This window comes from Schistocerca gregaria, chromosome 1, assembly GCF_023897955.1.
Source record: "Schistocerca gregaria isolate iqSchGreg1 chromosome 1, iqSchGreg1.2, whole genome shotgun sequence".
Lineage (NCBI taxonomy): Eukaryota > Metazoa > Arthropoda > Insecta > Orthoptera > Acrididae > Schistocerca > Schistocerca gregaria.
This window is the reverse complement of record NC_064920.1, coordinates 577,288,238-577,315,783: the sequence shown is the minus strand read 5'-3', so window position 1 is coordinate 577,315,783 and position 27,546 is coordinate 577,288,238. Positions and strand designations below refer to the sequence as shown.

The 27,546-nt window shown below is 43.2% G+C and overlaps 1 protein-coding gene across 1 annotated transcript in view; it reads left to right on the top strand.

Moving 5' to 3' along the window:
• The window catches only part of LOC126356729 (V-type proton ATPase subunit E-like), a 274,209-nt gene extending 247,771 nt beyond the window's left edge, over positions 1 to 26,438 (top strand). Inside the window, exon 5 of the mRNA XM_050007393.1 lies at positions 26,230 to 26,438. Within this exon, the coding sequence (XP_049863350.1) occupies positions 26,230 to 26,382 (153 nt within the window). The 3' untranslated portion in view covers positions 26,383 to 26,438. The remainder of the gene's footprint in view (positions 1 to 26,229) is intronic.
• The last annotated feature ends 1,108 nt before the right edge of the window (positions 26,439 to 27,546 follow it).

The window sequence follows — 27,546 nt, the reverse complement described above, 5'->3', positions numbered from 1 at the left end:
GGGACAGTCCAAACTCCATAGCCTGATGAATCTGCTTCTCAGAGTATCCATTTTCCTTAAACACAACTATCAAATGTGCAAGTTTTTGGGTTAAACTATCCACATTGGAATGTTACAACCAGAGTTCTAAGGATGTCGCTGCATTGGTATGGTGGATGGCAACTCTTATCATGCGATAATGTGTGTCAGATTTTGGTGAACACTATGTCAGACTGTACCATAACATCCAAGAATGGACGTATCCCATCCCTTTCAACTTTCTTGGTATTTAATGCTAGGATGAAGACAGGTGGAGTGGTCCAAAAATCTGTTGAGAGTATCATGTCCATGAGCCCACAACAACTTTCCTTATAAACCACAATTCCAACTCCATTCCAACTCCTTTTACAACTACCTTACAACTTGGAATATAAGATGCCTGCCATTGTTCAGGTGTCTACATAAATGTTTTTGTGGTCACCATAACTTATTTGTATTACCTGCCTGACTGTGTTGCTGTGTCTTGAGGCAGCATAATCCTTTCTTAAAGATACAGAACCCATAGCAGCTAGAAATCTCAAACGCAAATTACAACAAAACAAATTCACGTGCTGCTTCTTTAACACATGTGTGTTTCACCTCACGTCCATTATATATATTCCATTTTATATTTTATCACAGCATACAACATTAACAAAGTTCACAGTACAGATTAGTCTTTGTCATTTGCATGCTGTACATTCTCTCTCATTTTCCCTTGACAAGTGACCTCTTGACCATTGTCATACACAGCAAGGTTTTGTGCTCCACAGTGAATCTCTGAGGTAGGACAGTGTTTTTGTGAATAACTGCTCCAACCAACAGGTGTCTCCAAGTGGAGGAATCTAGGTGCTCATTGGCGCTGCCTTGCAGATGTGTTTCATCCACTTTCACTCTTATGACATACACAAAAGAAACAGAATATTTCCCACATAATATTTGGCCAAAAGACACAATTATTTGAAGAACCAGATGCTTACTCAATATCATGACTGTTTTTTTCTATTTTTTTAGTATTCTAACCCAAGAACTCTGCAACTTTGTTACATTGAAAAGGATAAAAGTGTGAGAGATAATGAACATACAACACACAAATGGCCAGCAGAGCATTGTGCTCTGACCTATATAGCCATTAGCTCTAACAGAGGATGCATATGCAACCGCTATTGTACTAGAAGGCCAGGTGATCACTGGTGGCTGAATTAAGCACAAACCTAATGTGTGAACTATTTTTCTTCCTTTGTGAGAAAGTGAGCACTGTGCTCACGTTTATTTCTTCTGTTATCAACATTGGTTGCTGAGTCACATAACATGCTGCCACTGGTGCATAGGGTCGGAAGCGGTGCAAACGCAGACAGCTGCAGCACCTGCCCCTTGTGAGAGATGTTATCTTAGGGCAGTTGAGGCTGGCATGGCTTCCTTTCCACATTTGAATACTACCCCACTGAATGAGGTGGCATTGAAAGTGGCTGAAAAGGTGACACTGGCTGTGATGGAGGCAGCAGCGGTGGAGGTGGTGCCTGTGGTGGTGTGGGGGAGCTGGGGCCCCACCTAAGTCCCCAACAACTGAAGGAGACACCCACACCAGTGGATACAGTTGTGAATGCATTGGCAATGAATGATGGAAAAGAATTGTAGAGGACAAGGGGTAATGTTTAGGAAATACGGTGCGAAATTCTGATTTAGTGTGTTTCAGTGCGAGATGTGCCAGCCTCACGGCAGACGGCGGACGAAGGCTGGCCTGTGCATTATCCTGGAGACACAGTTTTGCAATGCACGTTGGTATGTGTGTAAATGTGTGGCAGCCATCAACAGCCAGAACGCAGCATTAGCAGAATTATGCAGGTGCGGGCGGCGTGTGGTGCAGTTGCATTAGCCAACTCATCGAGAACATTTTAATGAACATGATGCTGCATAACCAGCAGATTCAGCAGCAGTTTGCACTATTTAAGGGCACGAGAGGTGGGCATTAGCATTGATTTGACTGATTGGGCATTCGGTCGCTGTTATGTTGTCGCCATCAGTGACGCTGTCCCTGAGGACCGGCTAGCGGAGGGCTGCTGCACCAGCGACTCCCATGTGTCGTCACGAGCCGCAGTATCTGCAGGAGGTGAGCTAGGCCGGGCCTCATGCTGCTAACCTCCTACCGCCTGTGCAGCCACTGACTGAGCACATTCCCTGGGCTATGCACATAAGCACATATCCACCACGACACAAGCGCCACGCCCTACAACCCTGACCACGTCAACTGCTCCGGTCATCCTATTACAAGTGGTGTCAGTTTGGCAATCTGAGCATTACACACTCCTGTTACAATTGGAGATAGTAGTGGTCTTCTCCCTGGATTTGGAGGAAATTGTGGCTGGTAATTGATGAGGATATGTGGCACATGAGAAGGGTAACAATGGAGCAGTAACTCCTGCAACATGACAATTGAGTGCCAATTTTTTGTTTGGTCGTTTGTCTGAACCTCTAGCATAGTCCATCTTCCCTTCCTGTTCTTCTTTCTGGGCTTACTGTAGTCTTGATTCAATAGCTCATAGTGATGGAGCAGTCTGTGTCAGCCAAGGTGGCTATTCAGCAGCTACTTGAGCGAGTGCCGGAATTAGAGATAGAGCTTGCTTGGTCTAAAGAAGTGAGCAAGGAATGGTTTCCTGTTAATGCAGTAATTCTTGACACTAATGCTGTGTCTTTGGTCACCCCTTTCTAAGGAAAAGCTGGGGAGGAGGGGGGGGTGTCATGATGTTTTTGAGAACTTGAGCTCAGCCACTAAATTGGGAAATTGGGGTGCAGAAACACTTTTGCAAGTAGCTAAGTGGAGAGTAACTGGGGATGCCAGAGCGTGTGTTACATGCCATGAAGAATTAAGGGATGCTCAGACATTTGAAGTATTCAAAAAAAGGTTGCTGGTAAAGTATTGGAGGAAAAATATGTCTAGATACAATCAGGAACAATTGAATAGAATGTATCACAGGAATGGGGAATCAATAGAAGCTTTTGTAGATCGAATTCGGAAAATTGATGTTAATACCTATGAGCTAACAGATTCTGATAGGATAATGAATCCATTCTGCAGGAAGCTGAGCAGAGGGCACTAGATGCATTTTTGCAGGGAATACAACCAGAAACCTCCCACAAGATTAGGATGGAATTCCCTAAGACTCTCAATGAGGCAGTCGGAATTGCTGAGGTGTTAGAGGAAGTTGAAGCAGTAACAAAGATGTGGAACAGGAAAGCAGTGTTTAATGCAGAAATAAAATATTTCAGATGTGGTCAGATGGGACACATTAGACATGATTGCAAGGAAGTGCAGTGCAGTAAATGCAGACGTTGTGGTCGTCAAGAGCATAATTGCAATGGGTCCTTGCAGAAACATGACAGGAAACCGCTAGGTGGTCCTCACCCCCCTCAGTTAAATGGGACAGAGGGTGGTGTGTCCACTGTGCAACACTCTCGGTAAGGATTAATGCTAGTGCAGAATCAGTGGCAGACTTTTTCCTGACCAGCTTGGTGAGGGGCAGACCGTGCAAGTTTTTATTGGATACCGGGTCTCAGGTATCCGTGGTGAGTAGAAATGTACTTGGTAAAGTAGAATTAAAACCACCATGCTGGGCGTTATGTGGCATGAGTGGCGGACAGGTGAAGTCACTCAGATCAGCGATGTTAAACTTCCGAGTGGAAATGAGGAACTTCCAGGTGAAGGTAGAAGTTCTTCCAGTTGTTGGCAGCAGCTATGATGTCATACTCAAATTAGGTTTCCTGGATGTGCATCATGCAAAAGTTAAACTGGAACGGCGTACAGTAGAATTGGACGGAATACAATTTCACCCAGGTTCTGCGGCCGAAAAAACATTACTGTCACAAGGAACCACCCAGACATCAGGTGGGCCACCTAAAGTGCGCACATGGTCCCTTAGGGTTAACTTGCGGGATACTATACTGAAGGGTACAGGGAAAATAATCTGGGCAGATGTTGGAGCTAGCGTGCCAGTAAATTCGTTGTGTGTCATTGAACCTTTGTCTGACAATGACCCGCTGGATAAAATGAAGTGTTTTATGTGCCGTAGTGTGTCCTACGTGAGGGAGATAGAAGGAAAAAAGGTTGTGCCTGTCAGTATTGATAATTTTGTCCTCGAAGAGGTACATTTTGCTTGGGGTACTGTAATAGCAAATCTGAAGATAATAGGGGAAGGTGAACTGGATAAGGATTTTGCAGCAGATTACACAATGCCAGGAGAGTCTGTCAGCTGGTCCGCACTGAGGGGTAAAGTAGCACATGTAGAAGGGCAAGACAGAGAAGTCATGGAGAACCTTTCGACAAAATATAAAGAGTTATTTTAATTCTCATGGTCCACTGCCTGCCACACAGTTAGTTCAGCATTACATCCCCACTAGGAATGAAGCACCAGTGTATAAACATCCATATGATGTTCCGAAAAGTTTACAGCCTGTCATGGAAGAATTTATTAATTAACAGCTTAGGGATTGGATAATAGAAACCACTCCTGTCGAAATAGTGGGTAAAAATATCACCTGATGGGGGCAAGGCATATCGTTTTTGTTGTGATTATCGTTTCCTGAATCAAAAAACTGTATCACATGCATACCCAATGCCTAATACCACTGAAACTCTGGATAATTCGGGTCAGTGTTGGTACTTCATGACCTTGGATCTTCGAAGCGGGTACCACCTGAGGTCACCCCAGAAGACCAACCAAAGACAGTTTTTTCAACACCTACAGGTCATTTTCAGTACCAAAGAATGCCTTTCGGACTCAAAAATGCTCCATCAACCTTCCATCAGTTTCTAGATAGTGTGTCATGAGAGCTGAAATCTAATCAGTGTATGGTTTATTTGGACGACATATTTGTTTTCTCAAAGGACGTCCAAGAACATGTGCGCCGTTTGCGCAAAGTTTTAGATTGTCTGAAAGCAGTGTGGTTAACTCTTCATATGGAAAAATGTCATTTTTTGTTGCAACAAGTCCATTATTTAGGTCATATTATAGGACAGGAGGGTGTCCGCAAGGATACAAAACTTGTAGAGGCGGTAATGAATTTTCCGGCACCTACAAAAGTAAAAGAGTTGCAGTCTTATTTAGGTCTCACCAATTTTTACAGGAGGTATATTGCAAAATTTGAAGAAATTCCAAGGCCCCTCATGCAGTTGTTGAAGAAGGGAGCAAAATTTCACTGGTCAGCAGAATGCAAAAGAGGCTTTTCAAAAGTTAAAAAATTTGTTAACATCTAACCCGGTTTTGGCTTTTCCAGATTTTAGTAAACAGTTTATATTATTTTGTGACTCTAGCAATTTTCCTTTGGGTACTGTATTATCTCAGGAAATAGACAGGCAGGAACACCCTATAGCACATTCTTCTAGACAGCTAAACAATGCAGGAAAAAATTACTCAACAACCGAGAAGGAGTTATTGGCATTAATTTTTGGTTTAACCTATTTCCGTTGTTATTTGTATGGACGATGTTTCAAGGTGACTACTGACCATGCAGCACTTAAGTGGTTGTTAGGGCTTAAAGACCCAATGAGTAGATTAACTAAGTGGGCTTTGCATCTTAGTGAGTCTGATTTCGAAGTGATTCATCGACCGGGTAAATTGCACGGAAACGCGGATGGTCTGAGTCGTAAAGTACTTGCCATGGAATGCACAGGAATAAATGGGAGGAGGCATAAATCGCTAACACGGATTGTCAGTGATTTACCATGCAGCAACAGTTCATCGTGGAAGATGGGATATTGTACCAAAAAACTAGGAACGGTCCATGCATAGTCGTACCAGAAAAATTGTGAAGGGAAATTTTAAGACAAGCACATGATTCAATGTTTTTTGGTCATTCAGGTCAAAGAGCAATGGAAAGGAGGGTAGCACAGAGTTATTGGTGATGTCAATCAGTATGTAAAGAAGTGCATTCCGTGTGCTCAACGGGCAGAATTGGGTCATCAGAAAATTGTGTTGCAATGACTACCAGAAGCAGATAGACCTTTTCAATTACTTGGCTTATATGTCTTGGGACTGTTTGTGCAAACACCAGTGGGTAATCGCTATGTTTTAACAATAATAGATCATTTTTCATGCTATGTGTCTATGACAGCTATTCCGGACCAGCCGAAACAGTGACTCATGCCATGGTACATCAATGGATATTGAAATTCAGAACACCTGAAACTGTAATTACAGATCAAGGGACAAACTTTATCTCTGATTTGATGAAACAGTTATGCAAGTTGTTGCATGTAAAGAAATTGAGAACAAGTGCATTACACCCGTAGGCTAATGGCCGGACTGAGAGAGTTCGTCGTACAATAGCTAAGATGTTAAGTTACTATGTAAATTTGCAACACAACAATTGGGATACCCTGTTGACATTTGCAACCATAACTCAAGAGTGTATGAAAGTACATGATTGTCTCCATATGATGTACTGTTTGGTCAGAAGATGCCATCTCCATTTGAATTGCTCAAGACCACACCAGGAACTGATATTTTGGCTGTTAAGGATTTATCCACAAAGTTGAAAACAATCTAGCGACAGGTGAAAAAAAAAAGAACACTAAAGCATTAGAGAGACAGGACAAAGTGCACAATAGAAAGGTGGCTTTATCCAAATATCAAGTAGGACAATGGGTGATGATGACTAATCTGTATGTGCCAAAAGGCAAAATGAAAAAATTTGTATCCTGTTATCAAGGTCCTTTCCAGGTGATCGAGATGACATCACCGGTGAATGTAAAATTACAGCTTCCAACTAGCCCTACTATTGTGCATGTGAGGTGAATTAGGCCTTTCAAGGGGAACTTTGAGGAACTTCCTTCATTATCTACAGTAACGTCTAGTGGAGGGAAAGATGAATCTAAGGAAAAGAATAAGAAAGGAGTAGATAAACAAGAGAACCAAGTTAATTGTGGAAGTGATCAGACATGCTATTATGCTCTTAGGCCACACGTAAAAAGGAAGAGCTCATGTGAGTTGTTTTTCCTTTGTTTCTCAGGAGGTGTGACGTTCTGGTAAGACCAGCAGTTACAGCATCATGGGTTGCACTGAAGAGGGAAGAGGGAAGGTGTGCACTCTCTCTCAGCATAGTTATTCTGTTTTGCTGTTGCAACTTAGCTGAAGCCTTGAAGGTATGTCCTATATCAAGTGGTGTTTTGTTCTCACGGCAAGCAGACATAATTATGTCTGGACATCAGTGGACCTTAAGCGTGGACTGTGATATTTGGGCAGTTGAAGACAAAATCTGTAAATTAGAGGATACATTTAATGAACTTCATTCCATGGTGGCTAATCAGTCAAGGTTTAATGACACAAAGGTGGTGTGGCGTGCAGCGCCATAAATATCGATATTTGTAAAGAGTGTAAGTAGGCTATCTTTGAGATGGAGAGTTTTGGAGGATGTTTTCCGCTAACGTGAGTTAGCCTCATGGACTTGTATCGGTGTAGACGTGAAGTGCTAATAAATTGTCATATGAGAGAATACTAGTTGTTTACCTACAACTATCACCCAATTCCCTCACTGGTCACCCTGTTTTGTGTAATACGCGTTCAAGTTATGGCACGAAGTGTTATTTACGCGCCTACCGCGTCGGTTTTCTTTTCGCGATCGCGAGAGCCGGTGTTTTAGCTTCAGACAATGGCCTTTCAGCACTCACCGCCGCCCGGATCTCAGCAACATCTCTCCAGCATCCCTGCCGTCGTAGTGGATATGCCGCGAGATCCTTCGGAATCTTTCAGCCCGAACATGCAGTGGAATTCATCGAGTGCAGCCAGTTTTTGCCAACCGCCAACGGTCGCGGACTCTGGCTTTGTTAGCCTAGACTTTTCCACGTGTTCTCCAAGGAGTGTTGTTCGGAACATTCCTACTCCTGTGTCGAACGCACAATTCAATACAGTTCGTGGTGTTGAGCGGATTCTTGCCACTTTGGAAAATCCAGCAGTAAATTCAATCCCGAGCCAGTTCCCGCCACGTGTGTATCCTTCCGCGCCGGTTAGTCAACATGTGCTCAATGCTCGCCAAACAGACAATATCACATCGAGTGTGCATCCTTGTGGACATGTGTGGGATCCTTGTGTTGCTCATAATCAAGTCAACAATTCTGTGCTGGACAGTAATTACCCGGACATTTACAACCACCCCCACCATTCACGGCCGAATGAATACAGAGTGCATAACGGACATTCACCGGCGTACGTAAGTACTAGCAGCTTCTCTCTGAGCTATCTAGTCAATGAGAATGCACATTGTGACTACGATTCTCACACTGTTCGTGCGTCCGTCGCTTCTCAGCTGCCCCCCCCGGCGTCAAGTGAACTTTGCGATACCCGCATTACAGGACGCCAATAATTCGGACACTCTATCCTCTTCGTGCTCTACTCCCATCCGAAGAAATAGGTGCACCTCCACAGTGACTGCTGTGCCGAATCTGCCGAAACTACCAGACTTCAAACCCGCTCACCCGGAATTTTGGTTCAACCTGGTTGAGCAAACATTCAATGTCTGTGCTTTGGACGACCATGCGCACTTCGTGTGCCTCATGAACCACCTTCACGACCGCGTCGATTTAATTTACGATCTGGTCAAAGCACCGCCCCTAGCAGAGAAGTATGCTATGGCGAAACAAACGATACTGGAGCGCGTCTCAAAAACCAGGAGAGAAAACATGCGACAGCTAATTTACGAAGAGCGTCTCGGCGACAGGTCTCCGTCCCAGCTGTGGCGGTGCATCTGTCTTCTCGTCGACGAGCAAGTTATGCCTGATGACACACCCGCAGAAATCTGGACAGAAAAGCTGCCTCTGCCTGTCCAGACTGCAATCTCTGCGTATGAGGATAGGCCAGTAAATGAACGTTTACGTGCCGCCGATAGAGCTTACTCCGCCAGGCAGCGTGAGCTCCACACACTGCATTCTGGACGTGACCGCACTAAGAAGCTGTCCAACACCACGCCCTTGTCTGGTGCTGCTAATAACAAGTTTGTTAAACTAGCCGCCCTACCTGCACCTCCAGCTCCGCCCAACGACAGCGCACCGGCCTCGGTGGAAGATTCTGGGTCGCATACTCCGTCACCTAGTTACTACCCACAGGAGCACAGGCCCGCTCAATCTTACTGTTTCTTCCACGCGAGATTCGGGGAGCAAGCACGCAAATGCCAGTCGCCGTGCTGTTACCCAAACTCCAACTGCAGGTAGGCAGCGGTGCCACCTCCTGCGACATAAACAACGTGCACCATCCAACGTTGCATTCCGTTTTTGGACAACAACAGTAAGTGTGGTCGAGTCTATGTCCGAGATTTACAATCGGGTGTACGGTTTCTGGTAGACACTGGCGCAGTTGTCTCTTTGCTACCGGCTCGCCTAGCGACCAATAAAGTGCAACCGCACAAAACAGTACTTCGTGCAGTGAACTTGTCTACCTTACAGTGTTCGGGTTCTACACTGTATACAGTGAAACTTTCGTCCGAGTGCAAACTGAAGTGGACGTTTTTAGAGTCAACAGTTGAAGAACCTATTCTCGGAATTGATTTCCTCAGGCACTATCAGTTGTCACTAGATTTTGTGAAAAATACTGTGTTTTACCCCCCACTGAACAAACATATTCCTTTCGCTCCGCCGAGTGACAGTTCAGCTAACACCAAACATGTGCGCTGGGCTAAGAAGTGCCCAAACCTATCTTGGACAAACGAGTGGCTAGCGGAGCGCGCCGAGTCTTCGAACTTGCGGATGGAACGTAGGGAAATGCTGTTGCATCCCCGCGACATACATCACGAGTTGACCTCCACACAACAACGCCTCGCGCCACTACAAGCGGACGACTCATCGGCTACAGACAAGGTTAGTCCGTGCCAATCTGGTGTTCCCGTGCCCGCACACATTAATGACAATGTTGTGAACTCTGCAAACTGTGTCAGCATTCCCCCTTGTAATGACAGTGTATGCCTGTGTGCTCATGTTCCATGCGTTTCGAATGAACAATTAACCTCCCAAGCCCGTGGCAATGAAATACAGCCGTCTGCTGTTAGGCCACACCCACTCGGGCCTACAGGGCGCGTAGCGGCACGGCCCGCTACCAAAAACCAGTGTACCAACCTCGCCCAGGTTAACATGCGTGCGTTCGCTACGCAGCCTTCGAGCAATTGGCATGCCTCAGCGCCACAGCTTTGCTTGCCTGCCACCGCCTGCTCCGCTTCACGTACATCTGACTGTTTTGCCGCACCACGTATTGCAATAGTCACTAATGGCACAGTTCACCGGTTACGTCTAACCGCTGGGCCGCCCATATCGCAACGCCCACGCCGCCTCAAGCCGGAATTTATGAAAATTGCAAAAGAAAAGTTAGATGATTTATTACAAAAGGGAATAATTGAACCTTCTTCCGGTTGCTGGGCTAGTCCTATCTTGTTTGATCAAAAGAAAGACGGTACTTGGCGTATGGTCGGAGACTATAGGCGTTTAAATGCCCGCACCACTATTGATAAATACCCGGTCCCACACATTGCGGACTTCAATCATGCGCTCACAGGTGCAGAGTACTTCTCTGTTTTGGACTGCAAGCACGCATTTCATCAGATCCCCATGGCTCCGGAGGATATTGAAAAGACTGCCATAACCACTCCCTTCGGGTTGTTTCAATACAAATTTATGCCGTTTGGGTTGAAAAACGCCCCCCAAACGTGGCAGCGTTTCATCAATCAAACCTTATCCAATTTAGACTTTTGCTTCGTATACATGGACGACATATTGGTTTTTGCTCATACTTTGGAACAGAGTAAGGAGCGTGTTCAAGTCGTGACAGACACGTTAGCAGCTGCTGGTATAGAACTGAACAATAAAAAGACTCAATTGCACCAGTCATCCATCACATTCCTAAGTTATGTTGTGTCGTCGGACGGTCTGACACCGCCGCAGGACAAGATCAAGCCTGTTCTTGAGATGCCACGCCCCCAGACCTATAGGGAATTACGCAGGTTCATCGGAACAGTTAATTATTACCGTAAACATTTGCCAGCTGCTTCTGCGGTGCAGGCACCTCTCACAGATGCACTCGCAGGCTCACAAACTTCCGGCACCCGCCAGGTCCCATGGACACCAGACATGGACAAGGCATTTAATGAACTCAAACAGCTGTTGGCCTCCGCTGTCACTATTGCTCACCCACGTGCGGACGCGACAATGTTTATCACTACTGACGCTAGTGACAGTGCTGTCGGCGCAGTACTGAGTCAGACATACAATGATGTTACGACACCCCTGCAGTTTTTCTCAAAAAAGTTAAACACTGCACAGAAGAAATACTCAACATTCGACAGAGAATTACTTGCAGTGTACAAGGCCATAAAACACTTCAGAACTGATGTTGAGGGACGAGATTTCTATGTGCTCACTGATCACAAGCCGTTGGTTCCTGCGATAAAAAATCCTTCGTCTGATCCGCCCCCACGACGCTTTCGTCACATCGACTACATCTTGCAATTTACAAATGACATTCGCTACATCCGAGGAGCGGACAATGTGGTTGCTGATTTTCTCTCGCGTGTAGGTGCTGTCACAACCTTAATTGACTTAACAGACCTACCTCGGTTGCAATCGGCGGACCCTGATACCATGCAGTTGATTTCGGACCACAGCTCCTCTCTCAAACCGGTACGCTCTACTTTTCCCGGCATACCTGAATTAGTGTGGTGTGATGAATCGACTGGTACGTTGCGGCCGTTCATTCCTAAGCCCCTTCAGCGCCAGGTCTTTGACAAATTACACACATTAGCACACCCCGGTGTCAAAGCTTCCACCCGTCTGGTATCTGAACGGTTTGTTTGGAGAGACATGCGCCGCAACTGTCAGTCTTGGGCCCGGACATGCTTGTTGTGTCAACAGAACAAAGTTTCCAGGCACACTTCCCCATCCCTTGGCTGTTTTGCCCAACCGCCAGGCCGGTTTCATCATGTTCATGTGGACCTCGTAGGACCTTTGCCCTCCTCCGAGGGTTTCCGTTACTTGTTTACAGCCATTGACAGGATGACTCGGTGGGCTGAGGCCGTGCCTATTCCAAACATTACCTCTGAGACAATAAGCCGAGCATTCTTAGATTCATGGATCTCTAGATTTGGCTCACCTGTTTACCTCACTACTGACCAGGGACGGCAATTTGAGTCTTCAGTTTTCTCCGATTTATGTAAAATGTATGGTATTGTCAAAATTCATACTTCTGCATACCACCCCCAAAGCAATGGGCTTGTCGAGCGATGGCATCATACCTTAAAGTCTGCCTTGCGTTGTCATGACTCACTATGGACAGAAGCACTGCCCTTGGTGCTTCTTGGCCTTCGTGCGACTTTCAAGGAAGATCTCAAGGGTTCCGTAGCCGAGTTTGTGTATGGCCAACCGGTGGTTTTGCCTGGAGAATTAGTCGCTCCCACCCCACTTCCTCGGCCCTCCGAACTCCCTTCACTTCTCGAGTGAGTGCGCTTGCACTGCAGCAAACTTCAGCCGCCACTTCTGGCTAGTCATACACCTCCGCGCGTGTACATACCGCGTACTCTAGACTCTTGTGGGTATGTGTTTCTCAGAGATGACTCAATCAAAGCCCCACTTCAGTCACCCTACACAGGTCCTTACAAGGTTGTCAAACGCTCTGGGAATAACATGGACCTCCTCATAAAAGACTCTATAACCACGGTCTCACTCAACCGAGTGAAACCAGCTTTCATTGAGCCTCAGGTGGACCCCCCTGATTCGGCCCCTATCTCTTCCAGTCCTACTTCAAGTGGCCACTCATCTTCTCATACCATACATTTGGGTACTGATTCTCCACAGCGGGCTTCTTTGCCGAGCACTGCTTCTTCTCCGCTCTCATCTAATTCGAGTGGCCAAACTTTTCGAGGCTTCACTCCTCCCAGCCCTCGCAGTCGAGCTGCCAACCACTTGGATTCTACCATTGTGTCACCATCTTCGTGAGACAGCTCTTGGTCACGCCGTTCAATCCATGTGGGCTCCTCGTTGCCTTCGGCCACACTCCCTCGGCCGTCAGTTGATCACCCGAGGTTCTCACCTGCGCAGTCCAGTGCACCTGCCACACCCCTCTCCGCAAACGCTCTCCCTGCCATGGCTTCCCCACACCTCCCTGCCGCCCCCCCTGGCTCGTACAGGTGCCACCCAAGAATTCACAACACATGTACATCCTGATGACATACATAAATTATCTGTTGTTGTTGATGGTGATAAGGCGTGTGTGTTACTCTCGTGTGACAAAATTGAGGGAGGAAGTGCAGAAACTCGTGTGGTGCGTCGCTTTAAATTAAGCACAAGTGCTGCGTGTGGCAATTTGCGTGCCTTTGTTAGGCCTTCTGGCAAGGTGATTCTCTGCCTGCCTGCAGACGAAGTGCTACACCTCCACTCCAGGACAGGACGTCGTCTTCGGCCGCCGGCTTCGCTTGCTGATTTTGCCGTCGACGTACCGGGTTTCACCCCCCGGTCTCCTACCAGTCGACCGCTTCCGCCTGACGCTGAAGAACTGTATGTTACCTTCCTAACTTCTCACCCCCCCTCCCCCCATTCACAGGGACGTACTCCATACTGCGCAGGGGGGGGGGGGGGGGGGGGGGGCTATGTGGCGTGCAGCGCCGTAAATATCGATATTTGTAAAGAGTGTAAGTGTGCTATCTTTGAGATGGAGAGTTTTGGAGGATGTTTTCCGCTAACGTGAGTTAGCCTCATGGACTTGTATCGGTGTAGACATGAAGTGCTAATAAATTGTCATATAAGAGAATACTAGTTGTTTACCTACAACTATCACCCAATTCCCTCAGTGGAATATCAGCTAGTACGATCAGCTTTTGCACGCTTACAAGCTCAGTTGCAGCAAACTGCAGGGTTAAACCTGCACATCCATAGGAAAAGAGGATGGTTAGATGCAGATGGCCGTATCGTAGAAACTGTTCTTGGGACCGTTGACGTGGAAGATATTTAAAGTATTAATGAAACGCTATGGCAGGTACGGGATAATGTGAATAGCAACCATGGAATGCTAGATCTTCACACAACCCAATTAGAGAGTTTGGAGAAAGATGTAGTTAATAATACAACCCAGTTGTGATCTTTGGCCATGGCCTTGATGTCTCACATTAAGGCCACAGCCGACACAACCAATCACAACTTGGGTATAATCAAGTACTCATCGGATAACATTGATTCACAGCTAATAATCCCTAAGCTGCTCTGTTTTATTGCTGATAGTATTACGGAAGCACACATAGAAGCCACAGAACTACAGGAGGCTTTGTTGCATGCAATGTGCGGGCACCTAACCCCGGTACTGTTACCTTCAGAACAACTTCGGGAAGGATTACGGAAAGATCAAACGGAATTGCCACATCCCTGGAGCTACTGACGACATTAACAGATGAACACTTATCTCTGTACTACAAAATGGCCAATGTTACCAGTATGCAGATGGGTAACCTGCTGAGAATTCATATCATAATACCATTAATATATAAGGATTGTAAATTTGAATGTCATGCCTTGCATACGTATCCAGTGAAGTGGGAAATTTTGCAGAAATTGGTACAATTAACCATACAGGAAATACTGTTAGTGGCATGTAACAGACAAGCTCATGCGTTCCTCACTACACAAGACTTGCTGGGTTGTTGAACAGGTCCAGTAACCATCAGCCCCGCGAAATTGTTACACACTATTCCCAAATCTTGTGAGTATTCTCTATTCCAATGTCAAGAACCAGTTGTGGAGTGCCCTAAGGAAATTATAGCAGGCACGGTGCAGTTCTTTCAGCAAGTGGGTCCACATTGGGTATTTTCAGTAATGGAAAACACAGTCGTTATTTGCATTTGTTATGAGCAGGGTAAGCAAGGGAGTACGCAAAGAATAGAACTGCAGGGGCAGGGACTGTTAATTAATGGCACACAGTGGAACATTTCAAGGCCAACTTTCCGTTTACCAGCTATGATTATTGGAGCTACAATCATGAACATAAACACACATTGATCTATGTACCCAACCAACCGGTGCTATTCATCATGAAAGAAAATCTCACTCTTTTGAATAGCACATTAGACCCAACTTTGCTCACCTCTTTGGACTGGATGCTAGCAGCTGAGGATGGATGTATAACTATAGAATATCTCTTTCAACAAGTGCATGAGTACCATAATGAGCATAAGCAATGCTTACTAGTTATTGGATCATCAACCACCGCCACCTGTATTTTTACCTTTGGCGTAAGATTAGTGTACTATCGGCTCAAGAGGAAGATAGCCCAAATCCCGCCCCTTCCAACCTTTAACCTAAGGGTCCAGACAAAATCACTGAACAGTTGTGAGGCACTGCAGCAGAACACTGAGTAATGTTTATGAACAAAGATTAGACTGAGGACAGAAGTGAATGAACACAGTGTAAATAGTGAATCAATCGCATTTTGTGGTATTTGTGAAGTGAACTGTAGCTGTTTTGACTTTTTGGTTGAATTTGGGGACGAATTCTTTTCATACAAGCGAGGAATTGTAGAGAACAAGGGATTATTTTTAGGAAATATGGTGTGAAATTGTGATTTAGTGTGTTTCAGTGTGTGATGTGCCAGACTCACAATAGACAGTGGACAAAGGCTGACTGGCACATTATGCAGGTGACACAGTTTTGCAATGAGTGTTGGTATGAGTGTATGTGCGCAGCAGCCATCGACAAACAGAATGCAGCATTAGCAGAATTACGCAAGCACGGGCCACGTGTGGTGCAGTTGCATTAGCCAACTCATCAAGATCATTGTAATAAACACGGCACTGCATAACCAGCGGATTCAGCAGCAGTCTGCACTATTTAAGGGCATCAGTGGGTGTTAGCATCAGTTCGACCAATTGAACATTCGGTCACTGTTACATCATCATCATCAGTGATGCTGTCCCCAAGGACCGTCCAGCGGAGGGCATTGCCCACTGCTGCACTGGCGACTCCCGACGTCATCATGAGCCGCAGTGTCTGCAGGAGGCGAGCTAGGCTGGGCCACATGCTGCTAACCTCCTACCGCCTGGGCAGCTGCTGACCAAGCATGGCGTCATGTTCCCCAGGCTTTGTGCATCAGCACGTCTTCACTATGACGTGAGTGTAATGCCCTACAACACTGACCACGTCACCCGCTCCGGTCATCCTATAAAAGAAGGCAAGGGCACTGACTGTGATTTAAGTGTGTGCTATACAGAGAGTACAAGCAAAATGACTAGCATTTACACTGCTCTTGAAGTCATTAATCTTGAAGTTGCTACTGAACTAGGCTGTCAGCAGTAGGTCACAATGCTTGTGTCCTCTTCACATAGAGGACACTGCAGTCACATTGTTGTCCTGGAGGGAGGTCCAGTGACTTCTTCTCACAGCTTTTTCTTCTCTTTCTTTCCTGACTTTTGGTGCATGACTTTACACCGTAACATTCCTCCCACCCAAAACAATGGACCATCGTCATATATGGAGCATAACAACAGAAGGGGAGGCAGGAGCATGGACCCTCAGATGGACTGGAACATCAGATTTCTGGTCATAACCCATCATCCGACCTACGATATGGTGGAAACCTCCCAGAAAACACCCAGAAGGGTAAGCATCCACCTTCTGTGGCCCATCCATTCCTTGATGTAAAAGGCATCAGCTGCTGTGGTGTGGGTGGGTGCAGCTCCATTGGTAGGATAAGAGGAGGCAAAGGAAGCAAAGGGTCCATCTCCTTTGGGTCACCTGCAGTGGCATAATGACAGCCTCTAGCGGCTCTGGCTGCACCGTCCCCAGGATTCGTGAATCTGGGGGAATAGATAGAGATACAGAAGGATTACTGTGCACAGGACAGTGGAGAATGTGATTGTGATGTCAGCACTGCAATCCATCTGGGCCCAAAATGAGACATATGCTTGCGTCAAGTCAACAAAGGATCGCACCCTGTGCCCACCATTTGCTGCCACTAAAAACCCTGAAAAACACAATATTATGTGACATGAAGCAATGCTTGTGGCCTTTCTTTAGTGCCAGATACCGAGGAGGATGGAGTAGTGTCTGATGGAAAGGCCATGAAGCAATTGCACCGGTGATGGACCATCTCATGGATGCGAATTATAGGAGGCAAGAAACAGTTGGAATGGTTGATCTGCAGTGTGTATGGTGTGAAATTTGGCCATCTGCTGCCTGAAGATTCTGACAGAACGTTCCACTTTGACATTTGGCTGTGGATGGAATAGTGCATCAGTTAGATGCCATAAGCCATTACATTCACAGAAAGTTTCAAATTCATTTGACATGAAACGAGGGCTGTTGTCTGACCTATGACTTCAGGCAAACTTTCAAGGAAAAAGGTAGAGAAAAATGCCTGAACTGTGCTACATGATGTCGAGTTCATTGCCAAAGCAAAAGGAAACTACCACAATCAATGAACAAATGATCCAAAAAGGACCCGAAAAGTCTATGTGCACACATTGTCATGGTGATTGCAACTTAGGCCAAAAAGAGAATTTTTATGGTGAATGAGACTGTGAAGTCATCTGTTCTATTTAGGTGTCCATACCCTGTCAAGTATGGTATTGACAAGATAATTCTGTTTCGTATGAACAATCCCCCAATATCCTTGGTGAAGTAACTGCAACACTTCTTTTTCCAAAGCATTGGGATCAACACTAGTGACTGTCCATTGTCATTTTGAACAAGACTCACACCTTGCTGTATAGCATGGCTATGCCAACATGCAAAGTATTGGTGCACTACAGAGTTCTTTATGCTGTGCACTGAGCAAGGTGAAGATGTGCGAATGTATTTTAGCAAAATGTTCATATCTAAATCAACTGCCATGGTCTGTGCAATTTTCCTTGAGCATCTATGTGACAACAAGATGCAGCATAAGCATCAAATTCTGTACCAGGGCCAATCAGAAGACATGACAGTGCATCTGCATTACCATATTCAGCTGTCAGATGATACACAATCTAGTACAGGTATTGACACAACAACAAAGCCCAGTGTTGCACTTTTTTGGCAGTTCATACAGGAACTGGCTTCATCAGATGAAACAAGGACTGCAATGGCTTGTGATCGGTTACTAAGTAGGATTTGCTGCCTTACAAATAGTGGTGGAATTTGATGACACCATACACAATAGCCAATGCCTCTTTCTCTATTTGGGAATAGTTATACTGAGCCTTGGACAACATTTCTGATGGGAAAGGAATAGGTCTGTCTATATCACCAAATCTGCACCAATTCCATTAGAGGAAGCATCAGCTTGCAACACAGCTGGTTTTTCTGGATCAAAGTGAACCAAGCATCGATCACTGAGCAATGCATCTCTAAGTTTTAGAAAAGCTTCTTAGACTCATCTGTCCAAACAAAGCGGATATTCTTGCAATGCAAGCAATGCAATGGAGCTGTGATTTGTGCAGCATTCAGTATGAACCAAATGTAATAGTTCATTTTTCCTAAGACTGACTGCAATTCTGTGACATTGCAAGCGACTGGAGGTCATGTAGGGCTAACAAATGTGACTGAAGAGGATATACACTTTGACTGTTTATGAGATGACAAATATACTGCAACTCAGGCAAAGTACATGTTCTGAGAACAGGAATATCTCGTCCATTATAAGCCATCAGGTTTGCCCAAGCTTAGACAGGCTTGGAGAGCATAATAGTTCTTATGTGTGATGATTTAGCAATGTATAAGAGGCACCCGTGTCTAACTGAAATTTCACATGTTTTCCACAAAGAAGCAAATGAACAAAAAGTTTGTTGAACTGGTGTACCACTGAAGAAACTGTTTGATTGCTAGTTTTGCTAATGAATGTAGCAGGCTTTAAATACACTGCATTGACTACATGGACCTTGTGACTAGATTTTTGTGAATGGGCAGAATTCTTGTGTTTGTTCTGTTGCAAACATATGGATTGTAAGTGACCTTTCTTGCCACAAACGTAACACTGAACTTGGCTGCACGAGCATTTTTGGCATTTTTGTGAATAGCACATAGGGCATGACTTAATTCAGTTCACCAATTTAGAAAACTGTGCACACAGCATGGTGTGTATGGGCGGTTGCTGCCTACTGGGCCAGTTGTGAGCAAGGGATGATTCAACCTGACAAATTGGTGGCTTCTCCAGTGTATTAGCCATTACAGCTCCTGAATCGTACTGATCTGGAATTTGCACTACCTGTTGAAATGATGGATCTGACTATATCAAAATCTGTTCTATAAGTTTGACACGAGTTACATTGTACATGATTGCATCATCCAACTTAATATCTGAATATAAAGCACCACAAGCACATTTGAATTTGAATTTCCTTGCCATATCCTGCAAATCTGTTACCCATTCATGATAAATTTGTTCTGACCTTTTCTCACAATGAAATAATTGTTACCTAGCTGCCACCTCATTCACTTGTTGGTTGTAATAGTTAGATAGAGAACCTACAACCAGATCACAAGAAAGTTCACTCAGAGTGGCATAAGGAAACAATATCTGAGTGAGGCAAAAGATGGCACTTCCTACCAATGGCAAAAAGTCATGAAGTTTCACAGTACCTGACACTTTGTGAACAATGATGTGGGATTCATGCTGTTGCAACCGCTCGAGCCATTACTCTTCTTTTTCATTAAACTGGCACAAAGGCGGTATGGCACTCGGATAGATAGAGAAGATCCAATGGAGAGCAGCACGCTTCATTACAGGATCATTTAGCATGTGAAAGCATTACAGAGATGATAGATAAACTCCAGTGGAAGACTCTGCAGGAGAGATGATCAGTAGCTCGGTACGGGATTTTGTTGAAGTTTTGAGAACATACCTTCACCGAGGAGTCAAGCAGTATATTGCTCTCTCCTATGTACCTCTCACGAAGAGACCATGAGGATAAAATCAGAGAGATTAGAGCCCACACAGAGGCATACCGACCAATACGAGACTGGAATAGAAGGTAGAACCGATAGAGGTACTCAAGGTACCCTCCGCCACACACTGTCAGGTGGCTTGCGGAGTATGGATGTAGATGTAGATGTGGGAACTACAGTTGCAGCTTGTGCTGCATTGGTCACTTGATTGGTTAGTAGCTGCTGTACTGTGTTTAGCAGAGTCACAATGTGCTGAGTCTGAAACTGAAACATCTGTGTTAGCTGCATTGCATCTGACACTTGCAGCTGAGGTGCCTGAGCAGGGGGTGAAAGTGGTGGGTTGTTCATTTTGTAATAGGCAAATGCAATAATTAGACAAGCAAGCAATAAAAATAAGCACACAGGCAAAGAAAACTTCTGTGCATGCCCCCTGACAACACTGAATAGAAGAAACACTATAAGATGCTGTTAAAATATGTAAACACAACACTGCAAAGAAAAGACAAGGTAGAATTAAGGTGCCATCAAAACACGAAACTCTTTGACAAAACAAAATTGTGGCAGCCAGGCTCTGGGTTGCCACTGTGGTTTTTGTTCACCTCATCACCTAATACGTAGTGTCTAGGAAGCCTGCGTGCTTAGCTTGCTAGACAAACAATGAAACAAGTCGTGTTAATGAGTTTTATTTCAATAATAAAAATTAATATACTTAACTTTGACAATTATGGTTCAAAATGGTTCATATGGCTCTGAGCACTATGGGACTTAACATCTGAGGTCATCAGTCCCCTAGAACTTAGAACTACTTAAACCTAACTAACCTAAGGACATCACACACATCTATGCCCGAGGCAGCATTCGAACCTGTGACCGTAGCAGTCGCGTGGTTCTGGACTGCATGCCCAGAACCGCTAGACCACCACGGCCAGCTGACAATTATGCAGATGGGTCACAAGCAAAGGGCAACATATGAAATAATCAATCTTCTTCAGTATACCCAAGTCTGTGCATCATAGAGAGTACAAGCAAAATGACTAACATTTACACTGGTCTCAAAGTTGCTAATCTTGAAGCTGCTATTGGACTGGGCTGTTACCAGTCAGTCATGGCACTTATGTCCTCTTCACATAGAGATTGCTGCTGTCACATTGTCATCCTGGAGGGAGGTCCCATCAGCATGTGATCTGCTGACTTCTTGTTACAGCCTTCTATTCTCTTTTGTTCCTGACTGGCATGCCATTGCTTGTCTTTACACTATAACATTTCACCGTTTGTGTTTCATTGAGGATGGAAGGGAGGAGCCATGCCTTGGCAAACACCACTTTTTTACAAAATTCTTCAAATTCCTGAGGTATGATCTGGGGCTGTTTCTATAAGTAGCATAGACAGAAGACCTTCCATTGCAAGAACTTTTGATAGAGCTTTAACTGTTGTCACTGCAGAAGTAGACAGAAACATGGTTTAAGTATCTGTTACAACAAGCCAGTAGAAATTCGAAAAAGAATGCATTCCCAAAGACGCTACTGATCTCGCCATGGTGCTAAAGATGCCTTGTTGGCTGCCTGATGGATGGCACACTGTGGGTAGCCAAGAACAACATGTGCTATATCCTCATACGTGCCTGGCCAAAAACATATCTGCAGGCTAACTAACTCACCCAAGTATTCCACATGTAATCAACACATTAGCTCACACTGAAGGGCACACTGGACTATAACCTGGGGAGTGGTTCCCTCTGTAGTTAACAGCAGAAATCCATCCCAAGCAGAAAGATAATTTCGTAATGCAAAACAATTTCTAAAAAGGATCAGGATGGAGGTTTGTCCAGCCAGCCATGTTGCACTGAAGAAACAATATAAGACAGGATCTGTGGCTACTGTGGCTGCAATTTTAATGCTAATAATAGGAAAATCATCAACAACTTTTTGAGCTTCCACTTCTAAATGTAAATAAAGCAATTCCTTTTCATCAAACTTTGGATCCAGACCAATCAGCAGATGCAATAAGTTGTCAGAATTTGCATGTTGCACTGTAGGTTGAAAATGTATCTCATAATTGTAGCATGACAGTAAAAGAGCCCAACACTGTAAAGCAATGTGTGGCTTTGTCGACCAATGACTTTGAAAGGCTAAAAAGAGACATCAGTGATTTGTTGTCTGCGATCAGGTGAAACTTAGACACATATAGAAATCATGAAACTTTCTTAGAGCATACACAATTTCTAAAGCTTTCTCTATCTGAGAATAATGCTGTTGCACTGAGTTTAAGGTTTTAGAGGCATAACCATCTCAGCATTCTCATTTGTCCACATACTTATCAGCAAATATGGCACCAGGCTGAACTGAGATGTGTCCATGGGTGAAAAGTGACCAAACAAGGAGCTAACTGCAGCTTATTTGAATGGCCATTGGAAAGGAACATTGTTACATAAAAAAGCATGGAGTGGTTGTGCCACAGTAGCAGCATATGGTATCAATTTGTGGTAGTATGCAATATTGCCTACAAATGCCTGTAATTTCTTGATGGAAATGGGATGTGGCAATGTGGTAATACAATCAATATGCTGATACAATGGTTTAATGCCATCATGTGACATTGCAAAATCCACACAAATAATAGATGGTTGAAGAAACTGTGTCTTGTCCAAATTGCACTTTAACCCTGCATACTATTAAATAGAAAACAGAGCATGAAGATTATGCAAATGTTCTTCTGTAGAGGCTCCTGACACTGCTATGTCATATAAGTAGTTTATGTAGCTTGCAACTGATGCAATAAGTTTCTCTAAAAATCATTGAAAAATAGGTGTGTGTGCCACACCAAAAGGCAAACACTGGTATCTGATAAAGCACAAGTGGTGTATTCATAGCTAGCATGTGTTTATGTTTCTCATCCAGCAAGAACTTCAAATATACCCCTGCCAAGTCTGTCTTTGAAAATTAATAATTAAGTTAATTTTTTATAAATAATTGTGTCAATAGTTCATTAGGCTGCTGTAAGCCACAGGTGCAGAAAACTGTTCAAGATTTGGAATCTATTGTTTGTTATACCGTATAAAACTCTGTGACACTGGGTTCAGAGGAAGAGAACCAAAATACATGTTCGTTTGAAAATTCACCATTGCTGCTACTGTATCCATGTCCACCTGCATTCTCAGGGGTTAAACATACACTTTAATATATAACTTGCTTGGACACATTGTTACTGCTGACACACTGTTCGCATTCATGTTCATTTCATCTTCACTTAAGTTCGGAAGAGAGTTACACTCAGAAAAATGAGTCACTTTTCATGGCACCAACTGAGGGCTGGGAGGGGTGAGAAGAAGTGATTTCTGAAACTTTGAACCAGATTTCTATCTGACTACCTGCTAACTAAAAATGGCTAAGGTATGTTTAATACTTCTGTAAGCTTAGGATAATCACACTGTAGAGCTCACTTTTAAACTTCTGTTTCAGGAGGAAGATGTATGGTTGCATCTCAAACCATCTGATTTGCATATAATTCCTTATCAACATTTGTCACAAAATTATTACGATGACTAAGTCCATGTAGTTCTGTTGCCCATGTGCTGTGTAACTGTTTTGGCCATATTTGACAAAGGTAGAACCTCACACAGCCAGCAATAATTTGAATATGTTTACAGTGATAGGTAGAAAGTAGCTCACACATCTGAGCAAAAGAAAGACTTGAAAGTTTTTTCAAGGGGCAATCTGACACAACTGATACACACAACATGAGATCCACAACCGAAAGGGAACCTTGCACAGGTTTACATCTATCTCCCCAAATGCCTGGAAATGTTGTTGCAAGCATTTTTCACAAGTATCCCAGTCTTCTGCTGCATCGTCGTATACAGGGAATGGTAATGGATATGTTATTAGTGGAACTGCATGTTGTGCCACTGTAGTCATTATATTGGAAATAACATCTGCTATTCCTTGAGAAAACATTTCACACCACATTCCTAGCTCAAATAAGAACAAGCACCAAGCCCAACCATAATTGTGACTCTGCACACAGGCTTTTCATACATATTTGTCACTGCACTTCTGTGCTCTAATGATACATGAACCAATCTCAGTTAAATTGTGTCTTCCATATGAACTATTGTTTGAGAAACATCTATATTTATTGTAGCTGACTCACAAACTCTGATTAATGGACAATATTGTGTGTGAACCTGAAGAAATATTGTGTGGAAGAGATTTAAGGAGAGACATTAGTAACTGGTAAAATAGTTACAACTGGATAGTAACATTTCTCTTGAACATCAAGTTATAAGGTTGCTTAGCTTGGTTGCCTGACAACATTGTCATGAAGGAAAGGGGACTGGTTAGATCACCTGAGAGTTACTGATTAAATGGTCATTGAAGTACTGTTAGGAAAAAACAGGTGATTGCTTGTTTTGATTGTGATAAAAATAAACATACCAATAAGAAAACATAAAGTACATGGTACTGCATCTGTTATTTATCTATTTACTAGAAGAACCTAAACATCTTTCAGCAAGAGACTCAGAAGCATTGGTACTAAAGAGGATAGAAGATATACAACCAATTGAGTAATCTTGTAGCCTAGTTAAAACAACAAAGCAAATCAGCTATTTTTGAGCACTGTGGTTTCTGTTTGAATAAGGCTTGGGATGCAACCCTCAGTTTATTAAGGTCTCACTGTCAGCTTGACCTATCAGAGCTGCAAAACACTGAAAGACTTCACATTTCATTGAATAACAATGTGAGATCTGAAAAATAAATGTGCATCAAAATGTTGCAGCTGGTGCCAGGAGGCAGGAATTGAACTCAGCTATAAATAGTAACCCATTACCAACCATGCTTTACATTTTGGCTGGAGTCTAGACAGCTTGTACACATAAGAACACAGTTTGGCTGAACACCTGAAAGTACACCATTAATCATCTCTGTATCAAAAACAAATAAATGTTGTGTTTTACATAAGCTTTGTTCTATGAAAATTCGGTAAATAGAACTAAATTTAAACCATAAAGCAGTATTTCTTTCATTTTTGATTGAAATTGGATTGTTCTACATCAACTTCATTCAAAGTTGGAAAATGATGGTTTAATAAGTAAGGTAACAAGAGCCCTCATGATGTATAAGTACTCCATGCTGTTTAAGTCAAAGTTCTAGACAGACAAGGGAGTAAAAGCTTTTAAATGCAACCAGAGGATGAAGGTAGCTGTGCCACTGTGGTTTGAAATATAATTTCCCATATGGAAGCGGTGAAAAGATGCATGGTCAGTTATTGAAGTACAAAGTGTTTTGCATTTAAGGAAAACATCCCCAACTTCACTTTACTGCAAACTAGTGTCAGGGTGCCAAATGCCTTTCCCTCAGAGGAAAATATGTGCCTTGTTAAAGGATTTATTCAATCCAATAATCACACTCTTGTTTGGAAGACTGACCATACTCAAAACCTCCATTCATAACCTATTGGATTGCATGCACAGTAAATTGCACAACTGGAATATTTATCTGCACAAGGTGCTGTTGCAACTCTCAGACAAGAGTAAAGTGAAGTGAAAACTGATGTGCCTCTAGCGCTTATTAAGGTATTGGGCAGAGAGTGTTCCATTCCTGCACTTTATCAACAGGGGATCAAATGTCGCTGTATCATGTAACATGTGAGAGGAAGAAAGCATCAATACCATGGAAATAAAGACTCATCTCCCCTCTCAGATACAAAAGCAGTGCCCTCGAAGAAAGCCACAGTCTTTTAAGACAAAGAGGGTGTGATATTGGTTGGTTACCTTACACCTAGAAAGTCTGTGAATGCTGCCAGTTATTGTGCCATGTCTGAACAGGTGCAGAAGGTGGTTCAGAAAAGATGACTGGGTTTGCTTTAGAAAAGTTTTTGTATGTTGCATGATATGTCTGATCCCAGACAGACACAGTTACATAAGATTTGGTACAATGTTTCTGGTATATTGTATTGGAACACTTCCATACAGCCTGGATCTCATACCAAACAATTTTCATCTGATGGAACAAATGCTAATTAATACTTACCAGTGCCTTAGTATTTTTGTGTATCTCTTTGACTTCTTGGATATACCACTTCTAGTGGAGCAATTGTAACTTTAATTTTTGAACCACCCTCTTAAGTAATATCTTAAGTAATACTCACTGAACTTCCTGTTACATAAAATGAATCTACCCATTAATTTACTTAATACTGGCAGAGTACACTTCATGTTGCTATAAGTATCCTCCATTCCGTATGACAATAAAATAGTGAATAGTATATTTCATATCGTATTCTTTGGTATTTGTTTTATTCTAATTTGCTTTCAGTATGCTGAAAGTAATTTTCTGTTACAGATAAGAATGACTCTTTTTGGAAAAATACATCAGAAATTGGATGTACCTTGTTTTGCACCGCAGTTTACTTTTGGTGAGGAAGAGAGTGATGAAGATGACAGCCCACATGTTGATACTGGAAGTAGGGCTACTTACATTTGTTACCCTAAATAAAATAAAAGTTACCAAGAATTTTAACTATTTTTGGTGCCATTTGGAGATGTTCTCATGTAAAGTGAATATATTCTGCCTTCTAGTTTGAAATAAAATTTCATATTTAATTGTTATTGTCATATTGCACAGTTACATTAGCCATGTAAATTTGATAATTTATGTAGTTAGCTCTTGTATTCCAGAATAAGCAAAATCTACAGTAATAATAATGAGAGCAGTCCCAGGCATCTGAACATTACAATTTTAAAAATATATTTTTATTATGTGATAGAAAATTTAATTAAAAACAGAATGTAGCAAACCTAGTTACAGGTTTATTTTTTGGAAACTTGGGAGGAGGTTTTTGGGACAGATTTGAAAGTGGAGACAGTTCACATAAACCTCAAGCTAGCTTGAGCTCACTACTCCTTACAATCTCTCTCCAAGCATTTCCTCTTTACTGCCTGAGAAAGAAACCTGTTTTTCCAAAAACTAAAGGATACTGTGTTCTACATAGCTGTTTCCATTGGCGTTACTCATAGTTGCATCTTCTAAAGGTAAGTACAGACTAACCCATTTCTTTGTAATTTTCATCATTTTCTTGCTAATTTATGACTTATGTTGGATTTCTCAAATGTAAAGATGGGAAATACATTGCAAGCTATGAATGCAATGCTACTCTTACGATACCTATACTTCATACAAAAAGATTATTTACCATCCCTTTAATAATTTACATTTATTAGAATTACACTTTACATTGATTCATATATGCTTGCACTAATTACAGTTGTGTGTTGCCATCTTGTTCCTCATAGTGATCCACCCAACACTTTATACAGGGCGTCACAAAAAGGTACGGCCAAACTTTCAGGAAACATTCCTCACACACAAAGAAAGAAAATATGTTATGTGGAGATGTGTCCGGAAATACTTACTTTCCATGTTAGAGCTCATTTTATTACTTCTCTTCAAATCACTTTAATCATGGAATGGAAACACACAGCAACAGAACGTACCAGCATGACTTCAAACAATTTGTTACAGGAAATGTTCAAAATGTCCTCCCTTAGCGAGGATACATGCATCCACCCTCCATCGCATGGAATTCCTGATGTGCTGATGCAGCCCTGGAGAATGATTGATTGATTGATTGATTGATTTATTTATTCAGCAGCCATTTGA